Here is a 23,272-nt window from a genome sequence, read left to right as displayed (position 1 = left end):
ACTATTTTCCCTTCGGCTTGGTTGTGGATGGAGACATAGCTGCTTAATTCTGCCAGTGCCTTGTTGTTGATTTGCCTTGTATGATCCATCTTTGCAATTGGAGCTTTTATGATTTGCACTCGCATTCGCTTGTTGCCCTAGATTTTGCGAAATTGCACAATTTGACGGAGCCCTTTTTTTTAATACTAGAATATTATATAAATGTAATCTAATTGATAGATCAATCATGACGACAATTTAAAGATAGGCTAGATACTATTAAATAATTAAAATATATTTAATTAATTTAAATAAGATTTAAGTGTTTAGAATTAGAATTAAAAATAAAATTTAGATTATATAAATTACTTTTATTAATTAGTTATTTAATTTTAAGGTTTATATAAAATATAATTCTAACTTATTAGTTATTTTAAAAATTAAAATAATTGTAAAATTAAGATTATAATTATTCTCTATTATAACTAAAATAATTAATTATAACTTCAATTTTATAGCTATTAATTAAATTATAGCTCTAATCCAAATTAGTCCTAACAATAATTTAAAGATTGACTAGATAATAGTAAATGGTCATGATATATTTAATTAATTTAAATAAGACTTAAGTTTTTAGAATTAGAATTAAAAGTAGAATTTACATCATATAAATTATTTTATTGATATAATTATTTAATTTTAAGGTTTATATAAAACATAATTCTAACTTACTAGTTATTATTTTAAAATTTAAAATAATTATAAATATTTTAAAATAATATTAAAATTAAAGTTATAATTATTCTCTAGGCTTGTTATAACCAAAATAATTATAGCCCTAATTCTACATCTATCAATTAAATTATAACTCTAATCTTAATAATTGTAATTCTAAAATCATTATAATCATAGAGTTAGAATGAGAATTAAAATTAGGGCTAAAATAAGAGGGAAAAAAAAAAGTTATAAAGTTAAGGTTGGATTCCAAATGAGGGTTAGCATAATGGTTATTATTATGATTAGACAAATGTAAAGAAAGCTTCTCTTATCAAACTTAAACAATTATCTTAATGTTAGAGTTAAAATTAGAGTTAGCTTAAGAATTAGAATTGTAGTTAGAGTTAGTGATAAGGTTATAATTAAACTTAGGGTTAGGCTTACAATTTAGAGTTAGGACTAGAGATATAAATAGGGTTATGAAATTACGTTTACAATAGAATTAGGATCAAGGTTACAATTAGAATTAGAGCTATAGTTAGGATTATAATCAAAGTTGTAGTTACAATTAGAGTTACAATTATTATTATGGTTAGAAATAGGATTAGAGTAAGGGTGAAAGTTAGAGTTCGGGTTAGGATTAGGGGTTAGAATTAGAGATACAATTAAGATTGTACTTCAAATTAAATTAAAATATCTCTTCATCTAAAATATAGATAAATAATGGGGTTCTTCCCATAGTGTGCCGGTTAAGTAGTGTTGTTGTGACCACCAAGGTTAAAATTTCCATTGGATCATTGTGATCGCAAGCTTGTGCCTTCACTCATCTAATGTGCTCGCAGGTTTGAGCCTCACCTTTGTTAAATGAAAATGAGGTCCTTCATTTGTGACCTCATCGATTCACAGCCCCAAGTCAAAAACATTTCACATGGTACTAGAGGGTGTGTCATATCAACATCATTAAAGTTTACTTAAAGTTTACTTTGACACCTTAAAAAAAATTAAAAAATATAAAAAAAAATAATAAATGTATATCATTTTTAAAAATATCATTGTTGAACTTTTTTATTTATTTTAGACTTATATAACTTTAAATTATTTTAAAATTCATTTTATTTTCGACACTTATGAATTATTTTACTTTGAACACATCCAATTTCAATTGTGTTAATCTTAATTGCACCTAATATGAATCAAAGTCATATCTAATATCTATAATCTTCATTGTCCAAATAACATTGGAATAGATTAAACTTGCAAGATGTCATTGATCTCTACTATTATTGACCTAACTATACACTATTTCATGCCATCTCATCTATCAAATATAATACATTTTTCACGTATCTCTATATTGAACATTGGAATAGATTAAACTTGCAAGATGTCATTGATCTCAACTATTATTGACCTAACTCTACACTATTTCATGCCATCTCATCTATCAAATATAATACATTTTTCACATATCTCTATATTGAGAATAAATATTTTAATTGCAAGTACTCCACGTTAGGATACTACAAAGTCAAAAGTTATCAATGAAAACGCTATCAATATCGTTCAAGAAATTTGTAATTTTTTTACTGAGAGCAAAAGTAACAAAATGGGGCAGTTAATCGTTCACCTCTCCTTCAATACCAGAACTTACAGAAACACAAGAACAACTATTTAAAAAGAGTGCCGATGTTTTCATTCACAAGCGTCGAATATTATTGAAATAAACCTCATATAATGTGCTATAAATAAAATCTCTTTACTTGCTCTCTAGGCTGGATGAATCTTTTACCCATATTTTTTTATCTCACTTATGGGGACAACAGAAATCTTTCTACCGATTTCTATGCCGAATCAGATCTCTCTCGCTACTTTCTATGCCAAATTAACTTCGAACCATTTATTAATATGTCGCCTATGGACAAATCTCTAATTCAATATACTGGGCCCTTGTAAATTTCAGAGTTTCGAACATAACTGAAGCGGGGACAAAGCACATTCAAACTCATAATTAATTTGGAAAACAAACATGATTATATAGAATTGCTCGTGGGTTCAATAAAATTTCAAATTTCAAATCGTTCATTCTACATTACTTTCAGAACAGTAATATGTATTAGAAACACAACCACTTGGTTTGCTTCAGTTGGCTTGATGGTGAAGGTACAATAATGCTATTATGTAGATTACACGTTACCTTCATCTTTACGTTCCATAAAGCATGCTTGCTTATGCCGAATCACAAACTTCTGTGATGAAAATTTTCTTTCCTTGGAAACTTCCATCGTCGCATATACAAAGAATTGAAAAGAATTAGCATATTTACAAACTGGAATTTGTATTGCCACAACATAGTTTTCTTTCTTCGCTATTCATTCAAGATTTAACTACGCTTATAATGCCATGGTCAACTTGTCTTTAATGCTAACTTGATAGTTGGACCAATGTAGCTTCATTGCACACCATTCTATAAGATTCCTTCTGACCTCCTATGATGTGCACTTATGGAGTTAACAGAAAATCAACATAATGAACTGAAGCGACTTGAAAGAGTTTTTTATAGCCAAATGAATTTGCAAATCCAAAAGTAGTCATTTAAAATGTGCTGGACCAACATGGCGATAGAGGCTTGTGAGGAAATAGCAAGCAGTTTACAACTCTGAACGACAAATAATCCACAATATCCGTGGAAATATAATATTTTGTGGTGGCAAGAGTCAAACAAGAAGCATTATGTGGAAAAAGGATGATCCTGTAATAATCTGTCACCAAATAGCATGCTAAATAAATCATGTGATAGATGAGCTCAGTTCTTGATTTTCAATGAGTCCATCTTGTCAGGTCCTGTTCCAGCTCAGGGTTCTCTACTTACATTCTATTTTCACTTATCAAAAAAGGAGAAAAAGGCTTCTTCAACATGATGGATTGTCATGGGAAGACCATTCAACCTGATCAGATTTCTGTCTGACATAATTACTGACGTTTATTGTCTGCTTTCTTTTTTGGAGCTGGCGAGTCTCAGATCTCAAATGCTAGCCCATGCTTTTTTCAAATTCCAGTTTCGAAGCTCTGTGATAGACAAATTACATGGCAGCAGAAACACGCCAGTTCCTCAGGCTACAAGAGCTCCTTGACCTGATGTCTAAATCATATCGCAAGAGGAATCATCCATCCTAGGGAAAGGTAGAAGTCCATATCCAACAAGAGTATACTGAATGCCTATTGATGTTCATGCTTTGGTGTTTTGATCACTTTGGTAAAACTTTATGATCATTGTTATGGTAGTACGGTGTTTACTTATCATGGCTCAGGTACACTACGGTTTACGCTTCATCTGGGTTACTACTTAGATCTCCGTCATTTTTTCGTATACAAAAGCTGTATTTTTTGACTTTTCTCTTATATCAACTCAAATGTACTATTAAGGTTCAAGAAAATGTATTCAACGAAATATTGTTTGAAACTAATAAAGAGCCTTCTTAGAATTAAGTTATTCTTCCTAACTGTGAACACAATGTGCAGGCCACGATGCTGGAAAGAAACATATAAAAGAATCTCAGCTTCTTTATCATGACATGTACAAAAGTTTGTCAAATATAAAATTCAGGAATAATCAAAAGCATTCTACAAAATGTTAAAATATATTTATCCAAATTGTTGCACTCAAATTTCCTTAAATGTTCAATGGCAAGAAATTAAGAAACATAATATTGGCATAGAAAGGTAATACCCAACACCTGAAACATGGTCCTCAGATCTAAATAAACATTATGCTGCTCTTTGTAATGAGCAGTAGAAACTATTTTTGCTTCTCACTCGAAAGTATGAAAAAACTCAACTAATACTTTAACTTCCAACTACCTCAGAGAAAAATCAACATATATGATATTCAAAATAATGAGATTCTTGGTCTGTACCAAATACTAATCCTTTGACAAATAATGGATTCAAAATGACAAAGGTCCAATGACATACAAAAAGGGTCAATTTAATGCATATTGACAAATATTATAGTGCTTGATATGGATTCCTCATAGGAGTTTGTCTCTCTTGACTTCCTCAATAACTAATCCCGAGCATGCAATACAGAGTCCTAGGAGAATAAATAACTCCATAAAAAGTTATACATTGTTAGAAGCATCTTGAGGCAGACGTTCGCCAACAGCTTCTCCAGAATTTGCAGTTCCTAACCTTTCATCCAAGGCCCGAGCCCCTCGTTCTCTGAAAGTTTGAGTTATGATATGAGACAATGTTCCTGTTTGCTTCTCTCAATAAAAAAAAGGCATCAACACCTTTCTATATCCAAGAAATTATTTTGTGTAACCAAAGTGTTTCTATTCAATTCGCCAATCTGTGCATGCATGAAGGCTACAAGTTTTCTAGCATTAATTCTTACCGATTTTGAATAGTACTACTGTTCTACACCCGAGAATGTTTGCCAAACAACGAAACTAGTAAAAGACAAGTGCTGAAGCAACCCCATCTTCACCAAGTCATTTCAATTATATATTCCTCTGTTTGAAACTCGTTATTAGCTGGTTTTAAAAGTCAAAAGGTACCGAGGAAGAAAACTAAACAAGCAGAATTCCAAGGAGTTGTCACAATCTTGGCAAGCATGGAAGTTGAGAAAGTAGGGGAGAGAAAGCAAGATATTATATTGATGTTTCTTCTAGACTCTTGATAAGTAATTGAAGATAGAAATCTTCAAAAACAACTACGAAAACCCAGATATTCTTTACATAAAAGCTACCAAATGCCATGAATGAACCCCAAGAAGATTTTATATTTAATTTCACTCATCTAAGGTGCAATTTTTGTATTCACAGTGCAATTTTCAAAGGTGAGTTCTGGATCGAATTTTGGTATATTATACATTTCCATGTTTTGAGTCTTGCTAACAAACTCAAGTAAGAAACCATAGCCTGAGAGGAAACCAAAGAAAAAGATCTATATAAATATGCCAAAACAGGGGGAAAAAATATGACAGCTAAGAAAGGTTTAAAGCTAAAAGATTTATAAAACTTAATTCTCTAAAGTACTGTACTTGTTGAAATAAAAAACCTATTGTGCAAACCAAGAAAGCAATTTTCTGTCCCCATCCCTGGGGTACTTTGGTAAGAATCTACTATACAAACACAATAATGATCCAAAAGCATCATCTACAAGTCAGTTGTGGAGTTTCTCATCCCCAAGGTAGTACTATAGAATATGTCCACTAGAAAAATATTATTAACTTGAGTGACATGACATTTGATATTAAGAGGGCAGATTTGTTAAAGGGAGGTCAAGATGACACAGATAGTGCCAAAGGCCATATATCTCTAACGCAATAAAAACAAAAGCTTTGTTCTCACCGATGACATTGAGAAACAATTAGTTCTAGGAGAAATCTATGATGAGTTGTTAAATTTATATCCTTTACGGTCATTATTTTCAAAAATTAATATTATTTGATTACACAATTGCTATTGCTTCTAGATGTTTCATAATGCAACTCTTGACATAGATGTAAGTAGGGAAGTTTAAATCCTACCATGCAATGCAGTCATCTGTGGTATATGAAAGTCTGCAATTTATATGTATTTACTTGGATATGCATCACAAATAACAATATAGAAATGTCTTAGAAATTATCAATATAGAAATAGTTAAGGAATGAATTTTAATCTCTGAATAATTACCATTGCCAAAAAAAGCACTAATTGCAATGTAATAACTCAAGTTTTACTATCTTGGCAAAATGGTAAAAATATCTCAAATGAACAATAATATAACAATCATTTACAAGATTTGTTAACTGAGAATACTGGATCTAGAATGTTATTTTCTAATACATAATCATCCTCTCATCAATGGTTGGATGGAGACTTCTGTGCTGAAAACTGTTTTGGACCTTTCTACACTTAAAGGGTTAACTTTGGAACCTTTTATATCAACAAATAAAGCTTTCATTTAAAGAAAAAGACAACAATTACATTTGTCATTGACTAGGTTTCACAAGACCTCTATGCATAATTGAGATTATTTTTTTCAATTAGATATCATTTAGTATTTTCCTATGCATATCCTATAAATAAAGTTCAAATGTTTCGATGACAGAAATTGATGGTGTTGTACTAGTTTCTATACAGAATTGGCTTCTTGAGTAAATTTTCTATATGCATCCCCATTTCATCAAAATGAACTCCTCTAGATAGTCAGTGTTGACTTTGTCAACAATATCTGTGAATGGTCTCCAACTTCTCTTGATTCTGCATGCATATGATGTTTTAATTCGCATATAGACTGGAAAGTTCACAGATCCTTTGGGTATCATGCATTATCATAAGCAGTGAGATACTAAACATGCATAACTAGTCTCCCATTGTGAGCAACAAGTGACACTACCAAATCACATTCTGCATTAATCTGTCACAAAACAATCATAATAGTATGCTTATCTAATTTTGTTTTGATTTCATCATGGAATGTCTGTCATTGGTTGAGTCAAGTCAGTGACCCTCACTCTGCTCAGTTTGTTCTATTATAACCATCTGAGTTCACCCCAACCATGCAACCATCCCCCTTCCCCCAGCCATGTGGAGACGAACTTTTCTCTGGCAGTTAATTTTCGCTCAAGGGCAGGGAGATCAAAACACCATGCTTTGCTAATCTCTTGGCTTGGGTTATTATTTCTCTTCAATGTTCAGTTCTTCCAAGAGACAATAATCTTTTCTTTTCTGTCAACTAATCTGGTAACAATTTCATTAACTTACAGATTTTAAAAAAGACGTATGTCATTGCTCAGGTTCCTTGATTTGACTATAAAATATTGGTCGAGATGCAAGAAGTAATTGAGTCACAGAAATTAATTCAGAAATTCATGTGTGAATACATGTTTAGTTAATCTATTTTGAACTTTTAATTTGTTAGTATTTGTTTCACCAACTATTTTGTTAGTCCCTTGTTGGCTTTGGTTAGCTGTTAAGAGATTGTTGTAAGTGGTTGTCAATGGTTGTGGTCTAATTGGCAACTGTCCAACACATTAAATAAGATTTGTGTAGTCAGGAAAGGCAGACTGATTTTATCAGTCCTTCCTATACTACATTTCATTGTACAAAACTACCCTGGAACTAAAAAATCACTTTTATTTATGAGTAGGCCTTATGTTTATTCCACCTTCATTTCTAATGGCCTACATTAGAGTTTATCTGAATTAAAAAAGGATTGTGGCATTGTTCATTTTAGATGGTATTCACTCTTATGTCGCATCCTCTTGTATAGTGGCAGAAGAATTTGGTCTCCTAGGTTGCAAATCAGATTTAATGATGCTCAACAACATCTATTGCTTGTTGAGGAGTGAACTTATATTTGGGACAGCAACTGTGAAAAAGCCAATTATGTCATATTTGAGGAGTTCTTTGTTAGGGAATGTCATGTCCCCATTTTGCACCTTCCTTAGTGTGAGTGATTTTAGCAGGGTTAGCCTATCAGCAATGGTTCCTGTAGGCTAATATAGTGGATAGGGAACCCATCCAGGGACTGGTGAACCTTGCAGGGGGTTTTGTTTGACATTTCAGGAGTTCAAACGAGTGGGCACATGTGTAGCATCCGTTGTCAGTTTCAATGGCTAGGCGATGATTATGAATAAATATTTAAATATTAAAGAATATAAAATTTTATTTTTTTTGGTTGGTAAATGGCATAGCCAGAGGATTATATTAATATTTATAAGCATTTACATATTTTGTTTTGATTGAAAATCAAAAAAATTGGGCTTTAATGTTTTATTTAAATAAATTAAAGTTACTTTACTATAAAGTGACTTTATAAAGTCACATAAATTGTCAATAAAATGGCGCCCAGTTTGGAGAAGTTTAATAAAGTCAATAAAATAATAAATTTAATGATTTGTGCATGGCGTCTGAGGAGAATATAAAAGTTTATTTTGGAAAGCTATTATGGCATTGTTCTTGAATGCACAAAATTGCAACTTGTGGAGAAACAAGGGTTTCTCTAGAGAACTTTCAATCTTTGAGAACGAAATCTCTCATAGAGTCATGTATCTGCAAGTGTGAGCGATCACCCAAGGACATCACTACAAGTAGCCTCAATTAAAGGTTGCATTTGAGCTTTCAAATACAGATTTTGGTGGAGGATTCAAAAAAAATTCAGAGGTTGCATTTGAGCTTTCAATTACAAGTTTTGGTTCATATCTTTCAAAGGAAGCTCCTTTTCGTTTTGGGTATTGTTTCTATGGTTTTTCTACAACTGGGCGATAGAGATTGATATGTTATATGCAGGGTTATAGTGCTGTTTGAATTTATTTAAAGGGTTGCTAGGCAATATTGTGAAGTCATTAAAAAGACAATTTATTTGTTTTTTACAAGGGTTTATAGTGCCATTGATTGCAGATTTTGATGAAGTATTTCAGAGGGTTTTATCAGCTGATTGGAAAGGTAGTTTTATTTCATTTATGTGTTCTCAGACCAGCCGTACCAACCAAGAAGCCAAATGTACAAATGCAAGGGCTTGCCTAAGAGCTAAGGGCAAATTTTGGAAGGTTTTCAAATCCAAATCAGATCGCATATTCTAGCCGGCCTTCCCAACTTTAACCTTCAGTCTTTGCATCTCTAGTTGATGCGTGGAATCTTGAGTTGCCTATTGTAGCCACAACGTGGGTTTTGCATTGGACTAGATTTTTTTCATGAATTTTGACTATTGCCATAGTTGATCAAGATTATTTTCAGCTTTTGTATTGACTCCAATATTATCTATCAAACTTGGTATGTTTAATAATTTAAATATTGCACTTGGCAATCAAGGGTTTGGAATTGTTAAAAAGGTGTTTGATTACAGTTTGTAATTTTCTTTCATTAATTATTTCCAAGTCTTTGTATTTTCAATTCAAACCAGAAGACAAAAGCAAAAAATCAAGAATAAGCAAAAACAAAAGAACAAATAAAAAATATCCCAAATTCTAGAAAATTAAGAAATACTAATCAAGGGGGGATATTACAGTGGTATTAGAGCACAAGTTTTTCCTGCCAGCTTGTTGGGTAATGGTCATTGGTTGCGTAACAAAGCTGGAAGAATGTCTACAACAGACAAATTTGTGCAAGAACTTTCTACGCTAATGAAGGACCCAGATATAAAAAGGTATCTTAAGACATTGACAAGACCAAAACATGATGAATGTGAGACAAAGCTACAAGATGTCAATTTGTTCATACACGCAATTACGGTGGATAAGATTGTGCATGAAGGAAATAACATAATAGCAGCCTCAAATACACCTCTAGAGCTTTCCAATGAAGTTGTTGACAATACTACAAAAGTTGGTGTAGATGAGATCATTAATTCACCTTCAAATGATGGGCTTGTTTAAGGAAAAAATGATGAATTTTTCATAACAGCTAACAACGATGATTCTTTATCTCATTTCAGTGATGGAATTGATTTTATTTTCGAGGACAAAGCTGATTTATCTTTGCATGGAGCTGACTTTGAGCAAAGGTTTAGTGTCTTTGATGAATATGCCTTTCCATTAACATTTTTAGCAATAAACTATGGATCCACTTCATCAAAGACATTAAATCTCTGCTCAAAGTCAGCTCCATGCAAAGATAAATCAGATTTGTCCTCGAGAATAAAATCAACTCCATCACTGAAATAAGATAAAGAGTCATCATTGTTAGCTGTTTTGAAAACTTCATCCTTTTTTTCCTTCAACAAGCCCATCATCTAAAGGTGAATCAATGGCCTCATCTACACCAACTTTTGTACTAGGGTCAACAACTTCATTGGAAAGCTCTAGAGGTGTATTTGAGGTTGCTATTATGTTATTTCCTTCATGCACAACCTTATCCACCATAGCTACGTGTATGACCAAATTGACATCATGTAGCTTTGTCTCACATTCATCATGTTTCGGTTTTGTCAATGTCCTAAGATACCCTTTTATATTTGGGTCCTTCATTAGCTTAGAAAATTCTTGCATCAAATCACATATAGACTTATTTGTTGATGTAATGTCATCACTCTGAAACAAAATTAATGAACGAATAAATTATAATATAATTTATAATTAAATTGAACTCAGTATTAATATAATAATGGAATAGTATAATTATAATATATAAATGAGTGATATAATCAAATCTTATATAATAATATAATAAATAAGATACATATTAGTGATGATCAATAATAAATCTTATTAATGACTAATAAGATTTATATTTCATATTTATTAAGTATTAATATTATTAATGTATTTCATATCTTAAATATTAATATTTCATATTTTAAATATTTATTTATTAATATCTCATATTTCATATTTTATTTATTATTAAAGTCAAAATAACTATAAAAGGCAGCGCTTGGTATTAAAGACAGTGATTACTATCAAGACTTAATGATCGATGCATATAGAATGAATAGAATACTGATCAAAAATTAACAATATTTGGTTAACAAACTGAAAAAAAAAATCAGTATTTTAACAGCCACAAGTTGACTATTCAACAGCCACGATTTGCTATATAATATTATAAACAAATCGGTTAATTGTGAAATGGCACGAGTTTAGGAAGAGACTAGTCTCTTGGAAAATCACGTACTAAGTCATGAACAGCAAGGTAATAAAATACAATTAGACAGTAGCAAATCTGATATTAAAGGTTGTGGTTATAGTTAGTAATGACTTTCTAAATAAGTGCGATTAAGAATAAACAGATTGTTGCATTTGTAATGAAGAGATACATTCCTTCAAAGGATTGTTGCTGTTCGAATAAGTATAAGACATCATCTGTGATAAAGGAGGAAGGGGGGAAATGTTTTTCTAGACACAGCACCATTATTTTACATACCACCAAGGAACAAACAGACAGTAGTTAATTACCATCACTATAGGTGACAAGATGAAGATCGACAGCATAAGTATACAGTTATATCAGACGCAGCAGAAAGATATTTCATAGGTTACAGGCATATCAGAAACAGCAGGAAGGTATTACGTAGTATACAGTCATTGCATAACTCCTACCCTAATATCAATATATAGCAAAGATATTACACCATATCAATTTGGTAAGGATTATAGATATTACAAATTCTGAACATCATATCCACTGTACCGAATAAAGTTGCAGAGTATATATATTTTGTTCCAAATGTCAATTACGTCAAGTTAAGAAATAGATATATTCATATAGCGGATTGTGACTTATAATTCTTATTATGAGTGGTATTTACTATTATCTATTTCAAGGTTGGTATCAATTACTTAAAACAGTAATCACTTGTGAATAAAGTGCTGGTTAATTGCCTGCACTCCCTAAGAAATTAAATAGGGGACATTACAGTTGAAGACATTCTTTCAACTTTATATGCAACCAATGACCATTACCCAACAGGCTGGCAGGGAAAACTTATGCTCTAATACCACTTTAATATCCCCCCCTTGATCTGTATTTTTTAATTTTCGAGAATTTGGCATATTTTTTATTTGTTCTTTTGTTTTTGTTTTTCCCTAACATTTTGTTTTTTTGTCTTTTGGTTTGAATTGAAAATACAAAGACTTGGAAATAATTAACGAAAGAAAATTGCAAACTGTTATTAAACACCCTTTTAACAATTCCAAACCCTGCCAAGTGCAATATTTAAATCATTAAACATACTAGGTTTGATAGATAATATTGGATACAATACAAAAGCTGGAAATAATCTTGATCAGCTATAGGCAATAGTCAAAATTCATAAAAAAAATCTATGCAAAACCCACGTTGTGGCTACAATTGGCAACTCCAAAGTCCATGCACCAATTGGAGATGCAAAGAATGAAGGTTAAAGTTGGGACGGCCGGCTGGAATAAATCTATGCATATAATTTAGATAGGGAACCCTTCCAAAATCTACCCTTAGCTCTCACGCAAGACCTTACAACTGTACATTTGGCCTCTTGGCTGGTACGACTGGTCTAGGAACACAATAAATGACATAAATCTGCCTCTCCAATCAGTTGATAAAAACCTCTGAAATACTTCACCAAAATCTGCAATTAATGGCATCCATACTTTGCCTATAAACCCTCGTAAAAAAAAAGAGATTATCTTTTTAATGACTTCACAATCTTGCATGGCATGGCAACCCTTTAAATAAATTCAAGCAGCACCATAACCCTGCATATTATATATCAATCCCTATCGCCCAGTTGTAGAAAGATGATAGAAAAATTACCTAGAAACAAAAAGAGCTTCCTATGAAAGATATGAACCAAAACTTGTAATTGAAAGCTCAAATGTAGCCTCTGAAAATTATCTGAATCCTCCAAAGTCTATATTTGAAAGCTCAAATGCAACCTTTGAAGGCTATCTTTAGTGATGTCCTTGGGTGATCTCTCACACCTACAAACACACGAATCTATGAGAGATTTTGTTCTCAAAGATTGAAAGTTCTGCAAAAACTCTTGTTTCTCCACAAGCTCCAATTTTGTGTATTCAAGAATAATGCCATAATAGCTCTCCAAAAGTGAAATTTTATATTCTCCTCAAAACCCATGCACAAATCGTTAAATTTATTATTTTATTGACTTTACTAAACTTCTCCAAACTGGGCACCATTTTATTGACAATTTATGTGACTTCATAAAGTCACTTTATTTTTATTTCATAAAGTAACAAAAGTCATTTTGTAATAAAGTTCTCCAAAATAGACTTTTATATTCTCCTCAAAACCCATGCATAAATCATTAAATTTATTATTTTATTGACTTTACTAAACTTCTCCAAACTAGGCACCATTTCATTGACAATTTATGTGACTTTATAAAGTCACTTATTATTATTTCATAAAGTAACTTTATAACTTATTTAAAAAAGTCACTTTATAATAAAGTAACTTTAATTTATTTGTAAAAAAACATTGAAGTTAACTTTATATTAACTTTAATATTTAAATATATATTCTTAATCATATCCTAGCCATTGAAATTGACAACGGATGCTACACGTGTGGCCAACTGGTGATGCCTAAAAATAGCAATACCTCCTAAAAATTAGGAATCCATCTTTGAGCTCCTAAAATGCCAAACGAAACCCCCTGTAAGGTCCATCATTCATCAAATGGATTCCCTATCCACTGTATTAGCCTTTGGGAACCCCTGCTCATAAACTAACCCTACTAAAAACACTCACACTAAGGCGCAAAAATGGGGACATTACACATTCACTACAAAATCTGATTTCAAGAGGTTGTCCAAGTCATTGGGTGAGAAGTGAAGGTCATTTCATGATCCCACCCTTTCACACTTCTTGTCAAAAACCTACAAGGATTAGGAAATCAACCCCAATTCAACTCCAACATATTGCAATCAAACTTCTTCTTACCATTCAACAAATCAAATATTTTCAAGTCTATGCTTTTACAACATTTCAAATTTTTGTCACACTGGCCCCATCTTGCACAAAACTTTGTCAAAACCATAGTACCATACTAACATCTTGCCAAGTGAACTCCTTGGCCACCACAAGGTATCAACGAGGTTTCCATTTTTCAAACTTGTTTTGTGCATCCCTTCGAGACTTGAATTTGGGTCTCCTTATTGAGTTTCCAAAAAGTCCAATGGCTTGCTTTGTCCTAACCTCAAAAAGCTGCTAATGCCCGTTTTAGACTATAGAAACATAGGGCAAGCCAAATAGTTAGTTGGAAGCGAATTTGTGGAACTCCGGTATTGTTGTGCACACTTGTCATTTATCTTCTTTCACTAGTTTTTGGTTCCTTTGTTCTTAAGAGGAATTCGTCTACATATACATTTATCCATTTGCTAAAGAGAAATGAATTTGTCTTTGTTAGAGTGGAAAAGCTTGTTCTTGTACATAGTGCCTTATGTCTCATAGATCACAAGACACTTGAGTATTGGTAGAGCCCATCGACGTAATAGGATGTAGAGCATGGGGAGCTGGAACAAGTTGATGAGGAGCACAAGGTGCAGACAGGATTGGACAGCATTGAGTTCGCTAGGTGCAAGTGACAGGATGCATTGATGTTGGTTTTGTTACTGGCCCTCATTAAGGAAACAAACTTGTAAAACTGGTTGATAGTGGATTCTTGCTAGAGTTGTATCCCCAATGAGTTTCCTCCAAGAAAAATCACTTGTGTTGCATTTTTCATGTGATGCTGTTTTCACTAACTTGTCCAAATTTGACTGTTGCAAGTTGCTAATATTTAGAGCACAAGTAGATAATGGATAATATGAGTTTGTTCAACATTCCATATTGAATGTATGCTGTTAAAAACCAGCCATAGGGCTCTTGGAACATTATAATTTGCAGGTTTAAATTTTGTTCAACCAAGCATAGAAACGTAGCAACAGGGCATTGGATAAGGATTCACGTGATGAATCATACTATAGTATATCCATGATGATTACCGATCAAAATTTTGCCCATGTTTCAAAGCCACGTTTGGGAAGGTGGCTAGTCATATAAATTAAATTTTCTTACCCATCAAAAGAAGACAAAAAGACAAAAGATTGAGCTTATAACTCCGAACAAATTACTGGCTAATTTATGCTGGTCATAGATCAATTTTCTGATAGCCATTAAAATGTCACAAATACTACAGGAGATTCTATGGTAAGTACTCTACCTCTTCCTAGGATCATTAGCCTAGACATTTACCCATGGTTATTGCCAAGTCCTACATCAACTCTACAGTGGTGGTGGATGATATTGCTGCCAATTCTTTTGTCCTAAGATTTGTTACAAATGTGTAATGGTATTGATTTCCTTAGCCACCAACTGCAATGTTGGTCTTCACCAACTTCATAATTCCTTGAGGGGACTTTCCTTAAATTGGCCATCTAGATTTGAAGTTGGAAAATGTTGTTTGGGGTTTCACTGCTTTGTTTTAGCCACTCTAATCGTGCTTGCACATTTAAGTGCTTATTGTTTGTGTTATAGTGTTTAGTTGCTTTCCAAAACCTACGATTTATTCTATCCTACCACTTTCCTACCATAATAGATAATAACAAGTCTCATTGATCTGTTCTGGTCATTTGTGGACAAAGTATAATTGCATTTCTTTCTACATTTGAATTTCTATTACCAGAACATACCTATAGGTTTGCTTCTACTACTTGAAAGCACATGTTTAGGTTAGCATAAAGATATCTCAAATACAAAAGTAGATTGAAAATATAACAACTCAACCTTGGATGTTGAACCAATTGAGAAGTTTTTGTCTTAACAACTGAACTTTCAATGAATGAACATAGTTTAACAGACCAATGTTAACCCATTTGATAACTTACAATTTTCAATACTTGGACGGCTATTGATAGCCATAATCTTCATGGAAGAAAGATAATCTGAATTGATGATTTTAAATCCTTACAATTTTCATAAGAAAAAAGCAAACTGAATTGTTCTTAACAATTAAAAAGATATATAATCATTTTTTATATTTCCAGTTCTCATGAGAAAAAAATGAACAGAAAATTGGTGCAGTTAAACATTTAACTGATTAAAAAGTTGCAGTCTTAACAACTGAACTTTCAATAAATGAATATAATCTAACAGCTAATTTACAAGGTTCAACTAGGACAGATAAAGATAACCATAATCTTTATGGAAGAAAGATAATCTAAATAGGTCATTTTCAACAATTGCAATTTCCTCAAGAATAAAGCAGACTGAAAAGATATATCTACCTCCTCCTAGAGGCCTCCAAGGGGTCAGATCCTGGTATGTACACGCCACCTGCAGCATAACTGTCTCCCACTTCACTGGGCACTGGAGCATTTTGACAGAATATTTTCTGACACATTGTGGCAAATGGGTCTAGTATTGGTCTGCAATATGAGTAGAAGCATCTCAATTAGCTATAGAAGTACACAGTAAGAAAAAGGTAATAAAGCAACCTAGGGTTCACAACAATAGACTGCTACGTCTCAAAAGGCTGTACTAACTTATGGAGAGGATTTAACCTGTTTTAGGGCTAAATCAAAGAACTACATACTTTAACAAACAATCCACTGAAAAAGAGCTTTGCATTCACAACTCATTTTACTACCTTTGCTATGGAGAAAATATTGGAAACAGAGGAAGTGAATGGAAAGGGGAACTACAGTGAACGTTAGTGTAAGTTAGGCAATGCTGAAGCAATGAAAAATAGCTTAATATTGTAATATAATTAAATTTTTGCACTGAAATTGAGTTTGACATGATGATATATAAGAAACAAATTAGAAATAAAGATGTCTGGAAGAGTAGAAGTCATTATGATTACCTCATAAAACTTGGGAAAAATGTAGAGAAAGCAAAATCTTCAGTTGGATAACCCTTCAGATGTGTATCCGGATTCCGTTGGAAATAACGCAGGTATAGCCAACTTCCATAAGTTCCAAATATCACAAATGGGAGGTATGGCATTGATTCTGTGCTCAAAAAGCTTACAATGACGGATAACAAAACCAGAAGCGAAGGCAGCCACTGGAATGTGTTATTACAAGCATAAATTAAATATTTTAGTTGAGTCAAGTTAACAAAGGGCACTAAAACTAATGAAAGCATTTAGATCAATTGAAATGACTACACAAACCGAATGCAGGAATGTTAAGGGTACCTTGGCTCGTATCACATAAGCACCAATTGCCATAACTTCTTGGTCAGGCATGACTTGTTTCATGCCCACAAGAAATCCTGACAAGACGCCATGAAAACCTGAAAGTGGCATGTACCTGTATCAAAAAATAAAACTCTTATTCATTACTTTTAACAAATCTGAGATTGACTTGCGCAAGTCACAAGAAGTAGACTATATCACAAAAATTAAATTTTATGATGCCAACCACAACTAGACTCCAATAGAGAGTTTAATTATCAGACCTATGACTTCAGTTCTATATTGCATTGAGCTATAAATTACAAGTTACACCATGTATATTACCATTCAAACGTTTAAGGATTTCTTAAACTTAGAAAAATAAACACAAAAAGTCAACAACTTTTTAGATTCTGAATACAACGCACAAAGTTTTATTCAGCCATGTTATTACAGTGTTGAATTTGGCATTGATATACTCGGTGAGCACACATGGCCAAGCTGGTGGTTAAATCCATGTAGAGTGGCATAATGTTGAGACTTGGGAGAGAGAAGATAAATTTTGAAAAGTTCTAAGAAGAGACCTAGAAAGGTCTCACCAAGGGGAAGAACAAATAGATACAAACAGCCAGGAAAGGTGTTTAGTCACATAGGGAACCTACTATTTAATATGCAGAGAGTAAACAGAAAGATCATTTACAGAACTGTAATGTCCCCACTTTGAAATAGAATTTAATGGTAAATAACAGTGTTCCACGGGACACATTTCCCCCCCAAGGCCCACGTCCCCCAATCCCCGAAACCCGTCCCCACAAACTTAGGCCCTTTGCCCCCCCATCCCCAAAGCCCGTCCCCGCATCCCCGTCTCCCCGTCCCCGCATCCCCGTCTCCCCATCCCCAACGGCCATGGAACATTGGTAAATAATAATAATAAAATTAAAATGCAAAAGAATAAAAATTTAAATATAAAAGAATATAATTAAATACAATTTAAATTTGATTAAGTTAATGAATGGTCAAAAGACATGGAATGCAAAGTTGTGACTCCCTCAAACATGAGATACAAAAGGGAGAAGAAAACCTCATTTGAGAGGGGGATAATTTGGGAATCAGAAGTACAGATCTGATTTAAATAAGAAGTGCAGATCTGATTGTGAAAGGTTGTGTCCCTTTCAAAAGGCAGAAATAATGAAGAGTTGCACTCTTTCAAAGGGTGCTAATGGTGAAAGGGTGTGTCCCTTGCCGAAGGGCATACATCATGAAGAGGTGTGACCTCTCCCTCACATTGAGAGATATAAAGGAAAGGAATCAAAGCAGCCAGTGACATCACCATCGATCAGATCACATCAGAGCTGTTATTAAGTTACAGACAGTAACATTCTTGTTCTTGGTGGCATGTGTGGGGATAGAGATCGGCATATCAATCAATCAGCATTCAAGGGGAGAGCTATTCAGCATTGAAGGAGGATTGAAGGAAAAAAGGATATGGCATTACGTTTGGAATAATATCAAACAGCAAGAAGAATAATAATACAACAAGGTTACAACCATTCGCACAACAGTCTGAATTCTATGATAATATTAATTTAATGTGGAATGAGAATATGCATTAGCAAACCCAAGGGAGCATAAAATAAACATATATAGAGATCGGAATTGCTGTCTAAGACAAACTCCCAACCGTAAATAATGTTAATGACAATTCAAAATTTGTAATCTAACCGATACCTGGAATGCACGGTTTATTATCATGTGACAGCGAATTAATTAAGAGATTAATCGGTAGCTTATAGATGTGAAAGGGTGCAAGGAAAGTGGTGGTTATGAACAGCCAAGAGTCGTGTCCTTTGCAACATGACTTCCATTGCCATTGAATAGTGTATAAGACAATCGTTCCAACTACAAGAAAGGGGAGCGATAAGTCTGGCTCTCAAACATTCAATGAAATTGATTTATACTTGCAAACAACATACGGCCAGATATGTGGCATTACTTAATAATTTAAGCAATTCATTATTGAAGATTTATAAGCTAATATTCAATGAGAAATAAAGTTAAGCTGTAATGTATTAATAAAGCAGAATTATGTAAGAATTAATCACAATTTATAATTCAGAATAGGAGCAGAATTTTATAAGGATTGATAACAGTTATTATATATATAATAAAAACAGAAGTATGAGAGCATAACAATAACGTTAGTATAGCAAACTACATTAATTAGAGGAATATGCATATATATTTATAAGTTGTTATATTCCATATGAGATGTATGCACTTGAAGAAGTGGTTCAATCTATTTGCTGCATCTTGTGGGAAGAGGTTTGAGGTGCAATCCAGTGGTGACAAGGGGCTCACAAGTGGGCATAAGGACCCTTGGAGTCAAGGAACCAGATTGCACTCTCCATGCCGAACTCGCAAGATGTTGGGTATGGGTAATGGGCTTGAAGGACAAGCAACATGTGCCGCCAAGTCTAGCAAGGAGGTTAGAAGCAACCATTCCTTGGGATTGGGAGATAACGGACCCACGCAACACCTCTCATGTCTCATATACCAATTTCTATTTGTTTTTGCATTAGAAAGAATTAGGTCTAATTATAATTGAACATGTATGTAGGTGTTTTCTTTTCTTTTTGGGTGCAGGTTGTCCTCACAAGACTACACTCATCTAACATAAGGTATGTCTCAAACCTTTATCCTACTTATGTCATTCATGATTTCTTGATTAAGAAATAATTACATTGTAGTATTGAAATAACAATTTGATTCAGATAATAAGAATAGTAATTATCTCCTAATTAATCAATTTAAATCATAAATGTATTGAAACAGATTAATTATTATTAAATTGGCCTATATCTAGTAGGGGACATTACAAGAACATAGAATAATATAATGTAATAATGCCAAGTACAAGAATGTTTCAAAAAGATATTTCATTAAAACCATTTGCAATGTGTACAAAATCAGAACTGGTTCCCGAGACAACAATGAGTACATAAATAGTATCCAGCAGTTAATTAAAATTGCCAACCACCAAGAAGTACCAACACAACTACCCATCGGGAACAAATGACAACATTACATTTTAAGCCAACTAATACATATACAATTAACACTCCGGCTAACAATTTATTTATTTATTAACAATCTGGCATATCTACTGACTACAAAAGGGGAACAAAAACCCTAAAGAGGAAAGGGCAACCGTAAAGAAAATCTAAGATCATTAAGTATCATTTTCTAGGCTAGAAATGGCAAAATCACCAGTGCCACTACCAATCACTATGAAGAGACTTATACAAGATCTAATAATGCTCATTGGAGAGTATCAAGGGTGGGGAAGGGTACCCCAACTAGGATCACACATAACATCTAAGATTGAAGTGACACCTAAAGTAGTAAATGAGCTCCTAATATGCATTTGTCCCTGTGATTGGAGAGGTGGTCAAAGAAGATAAGATTGAAGACAACAAGAAGCTAGGCAACACCATTGGAAAGAAACAAGACCATGATGTTGAGGGGAAACATGTTGAGGTAGAAGCTATGAAAAACACTGTCTTGCACCCCTATCTGCATATATGAGAAAAGTAACCATATCCAAAGGTCTTTTAGGACTACCAATCTCCTAGATGCGCTGAAAGAAGATGATCAACCAACCTAGGGGCTCTAGAATCCCAAGAAGCTGCATGTAAGGATTTATACCAATGAGTGATGGCCTCTTTAAGATAAAGAGCCAAACACCATTGAAAAGAATATCTACAGAAAGCAGAGAGATTATTGCTTGATCCCCTATAGAGGAAATAATATCTCCCATGGATATAATAATAAATTGAGCGTTTGAAGATGAAATGCTCTTAGATCTCAACCTCCTAGAGGGAACAAAGATGATAGATCCAGTTAGGGCAAGGAATATGATCTATCTCAACCTATAGTTGATGCGAACAAACCATCATTTCACTGAAAGGGAACCTCAAGCCATCTAACCAATGATGCTAGAAATAGTGAAGGTAGTAAAGTATACCATTACAACTTATAGGAAATTATTAGCATAAAAAGCAAACTTTGGGCTGACAAACATAGGAAAATATCATATTATATCACTATGCACACTACCTACCACAAAAGTGTAATAGCTTTGTATAAAGATTTTCCACCCATCAAATTTAAATAGGTGGATATGAAAGGCAAGCTATGATTCACAACTATGCAGATTTTCTACCTTTTCAGATATGTTTGTCCTACATTCAGATATGTATATCTGAATTTATTGACTCTCAACTTGTAAGCATGGTGAGCTGTATTTAATCTTATAAAACCTTATTTAGACTAGTGAGTAGACTTCATTTCCTCTATTAATTTATTTCATGTGGTTCTTACAGTTCTAAAAAAAAGTGACATTTTACACTTTACCTTAATTATATTGATGTATTTCTACATGTTATATATTTTATGCCTCATGTTTACATGAAATTGCTACACATGAAGGATTGAAGGCCCACAGAGAGAAGTTTGGAGCTCTAGTCTGAATGTGGGAAGATGAAGAGTCAAACCCCATTAAAGAACCTTCAAGCTTTATCCTAGGGATGCATGCCTACTATTGCATTAGTTTTCCTTAGTGGTATTAGTGGCAATTGCTCTTTATTATTTTTCTTTCTACGTAGGTTTTGTTATGAGTGTTAAAAGTATTTTGTATTCTGGAGAGGATTGGTGGACTTTAGGGTGACTCGAAAGATGCGTTCGTATATTGTATGGGGCATAACTAAGGGCTCTAATTTTATGCAAAGTTATGGAAAGGACAGACACTCAATGAGAAAAGGATGGGACGAGAGTTGAGGTTGGAAATGTTAATGTCATTAGATTTCCACAATCCATTAGTTTATCTTAATATGCTTCTGGATTTGATTGTGTGAGTTTTTTTGCATCAACGTTTCGGATCACACTCTGTGATCCATCATCAGGATGATAGTAGAGAGCACAAGGAGAAAATGATAGATCTCACATCAAACCCTGCAACTAAGAATGTATTGCCTTGGCATAACCATTGTTCAATCTTTTTTGTGGGAAACAGAATCAATGTAGATTGGAAAACATGCAGAATTTGTCTTTGGCAGCCATGGAGGAGGACAAGAGAAAACAAGGGAACAAAAAGAAGGATGTGAGGGAGGCTAAGAGTCTAGTAAACCCACAAAAGAAGATGGTACGTACCCTTCATCCTTCTCCAAGAAGTAGGTATTCAAATTGAATGTGGAAAGGTAAAGTACTATTAAGAAAAAAGAATTTGAGTGAAAAGAATTGACACGTTTTTTGTATGCTTTCATCAATCTACTCTACCTGCAATAAAATTCTTTGATGATTGGAATGCAAACATGTGGTGAAAAAAAATCAGAATTAAGTTAAATTTTGTAGAATGATGATGTGGCCTTCCATTTCTCTTGCTTCTTCTCTCTCATCCTCCTTTTCCTTATCTTGCTTCTTCTCTCTCATCCTCCTTTTCCTCCTCTTGCTCTACCTACTCCTCTTTCTCCTCCCCCTCCTCCTCATGTTCTTGCTCCCACTTTTGCTCCTTATCCTCCTCTTCCTCCTTCCTACTCTTGCTCCTCCTCCTCTTCCACCTCCTCCTCTTGCTCCTCCTTATACATCATGTTCTTGATCCCTTATGAGTACTAGCAATTGAATTATTTGGGTGTCAATCCATCTTCAAATCAATCTTCTCAATTACTACTTAAAATCTCATGATACATCTTGGTGTTTTCTTCCCTTAAAGATTCAATATTACCAAGATCAATCTATTCAATTAGTATTTTCATCCCCTATATATACCCTACTCATGCCTTGGATATCACCCAAGCCGACTTAAGTACCTATAGAAAACTATAATAATGATCATACAACTTAATTAAAGGTAAAAATAGCCACAAACCGACCACTATAACCCTATGAATGTGATAGGATTAAAGGCATAGCATCATTTGACTGGCTGCTACTAAAAT

At 33.4% G+C, this 23,272-nt stretch overlaps 1 protein-coding gene across 1 annotated transcript in view; it reads right to left on the bottom strand.

Annotated features, from left to right (window-relative positions):
• Positions 1–4,378: 4,378 nt before the first annotated feature.
• The window catches only part of LOC131073166 (rhomboid-like protein 19), a 146,352-nt gene continuing 127,458 nt past the window's right edge, over positions 4,379–23,272 (bottom strand). Inside the window, exons 5-8 of the mRNA XM_058009566.2 lie at positions 17,301–17,415; positions 16,965–17,167; positions 16,387–16,527; positions 4,379–4,914 (exon numbers count right to left, since the gene is read on the bottom strand). Coding sequence (XP_057865549.2) covers positions 4,815–4,914; positions 16,387–16,527; positions 16,965–17,167; positions 17,301–17,415 — 559 coding nt within the window. The 3' untranslated portion in view covers positions 4,379–4,814. The remainder of the gene's footprint in view (positions 4,915–16,386; positions 16,528–16,964; positions 17,168–17,300; positions 17,416–23,272) is intronic.

This window comes from Cryptomeria japonica, chromosome 1 (assembly GCF_030272615.1).
Source record: "Cryptomeria japonica chromosome 1, Sugi_1.0, whole genome shotgun sequence".
Taxonomy (NCBI): domain Eukaryota; kingdom Viridiplantae; phylum Streptophyta; class Pinopsida; order Cupressales; family Cupressaceae; genus Cryptomeria; species Cryptomeria japonica.
Note: the sequence above shows the minus strand (reverse complement) of the source record. Positions and strands in the feature narration are given on the sequence as shown.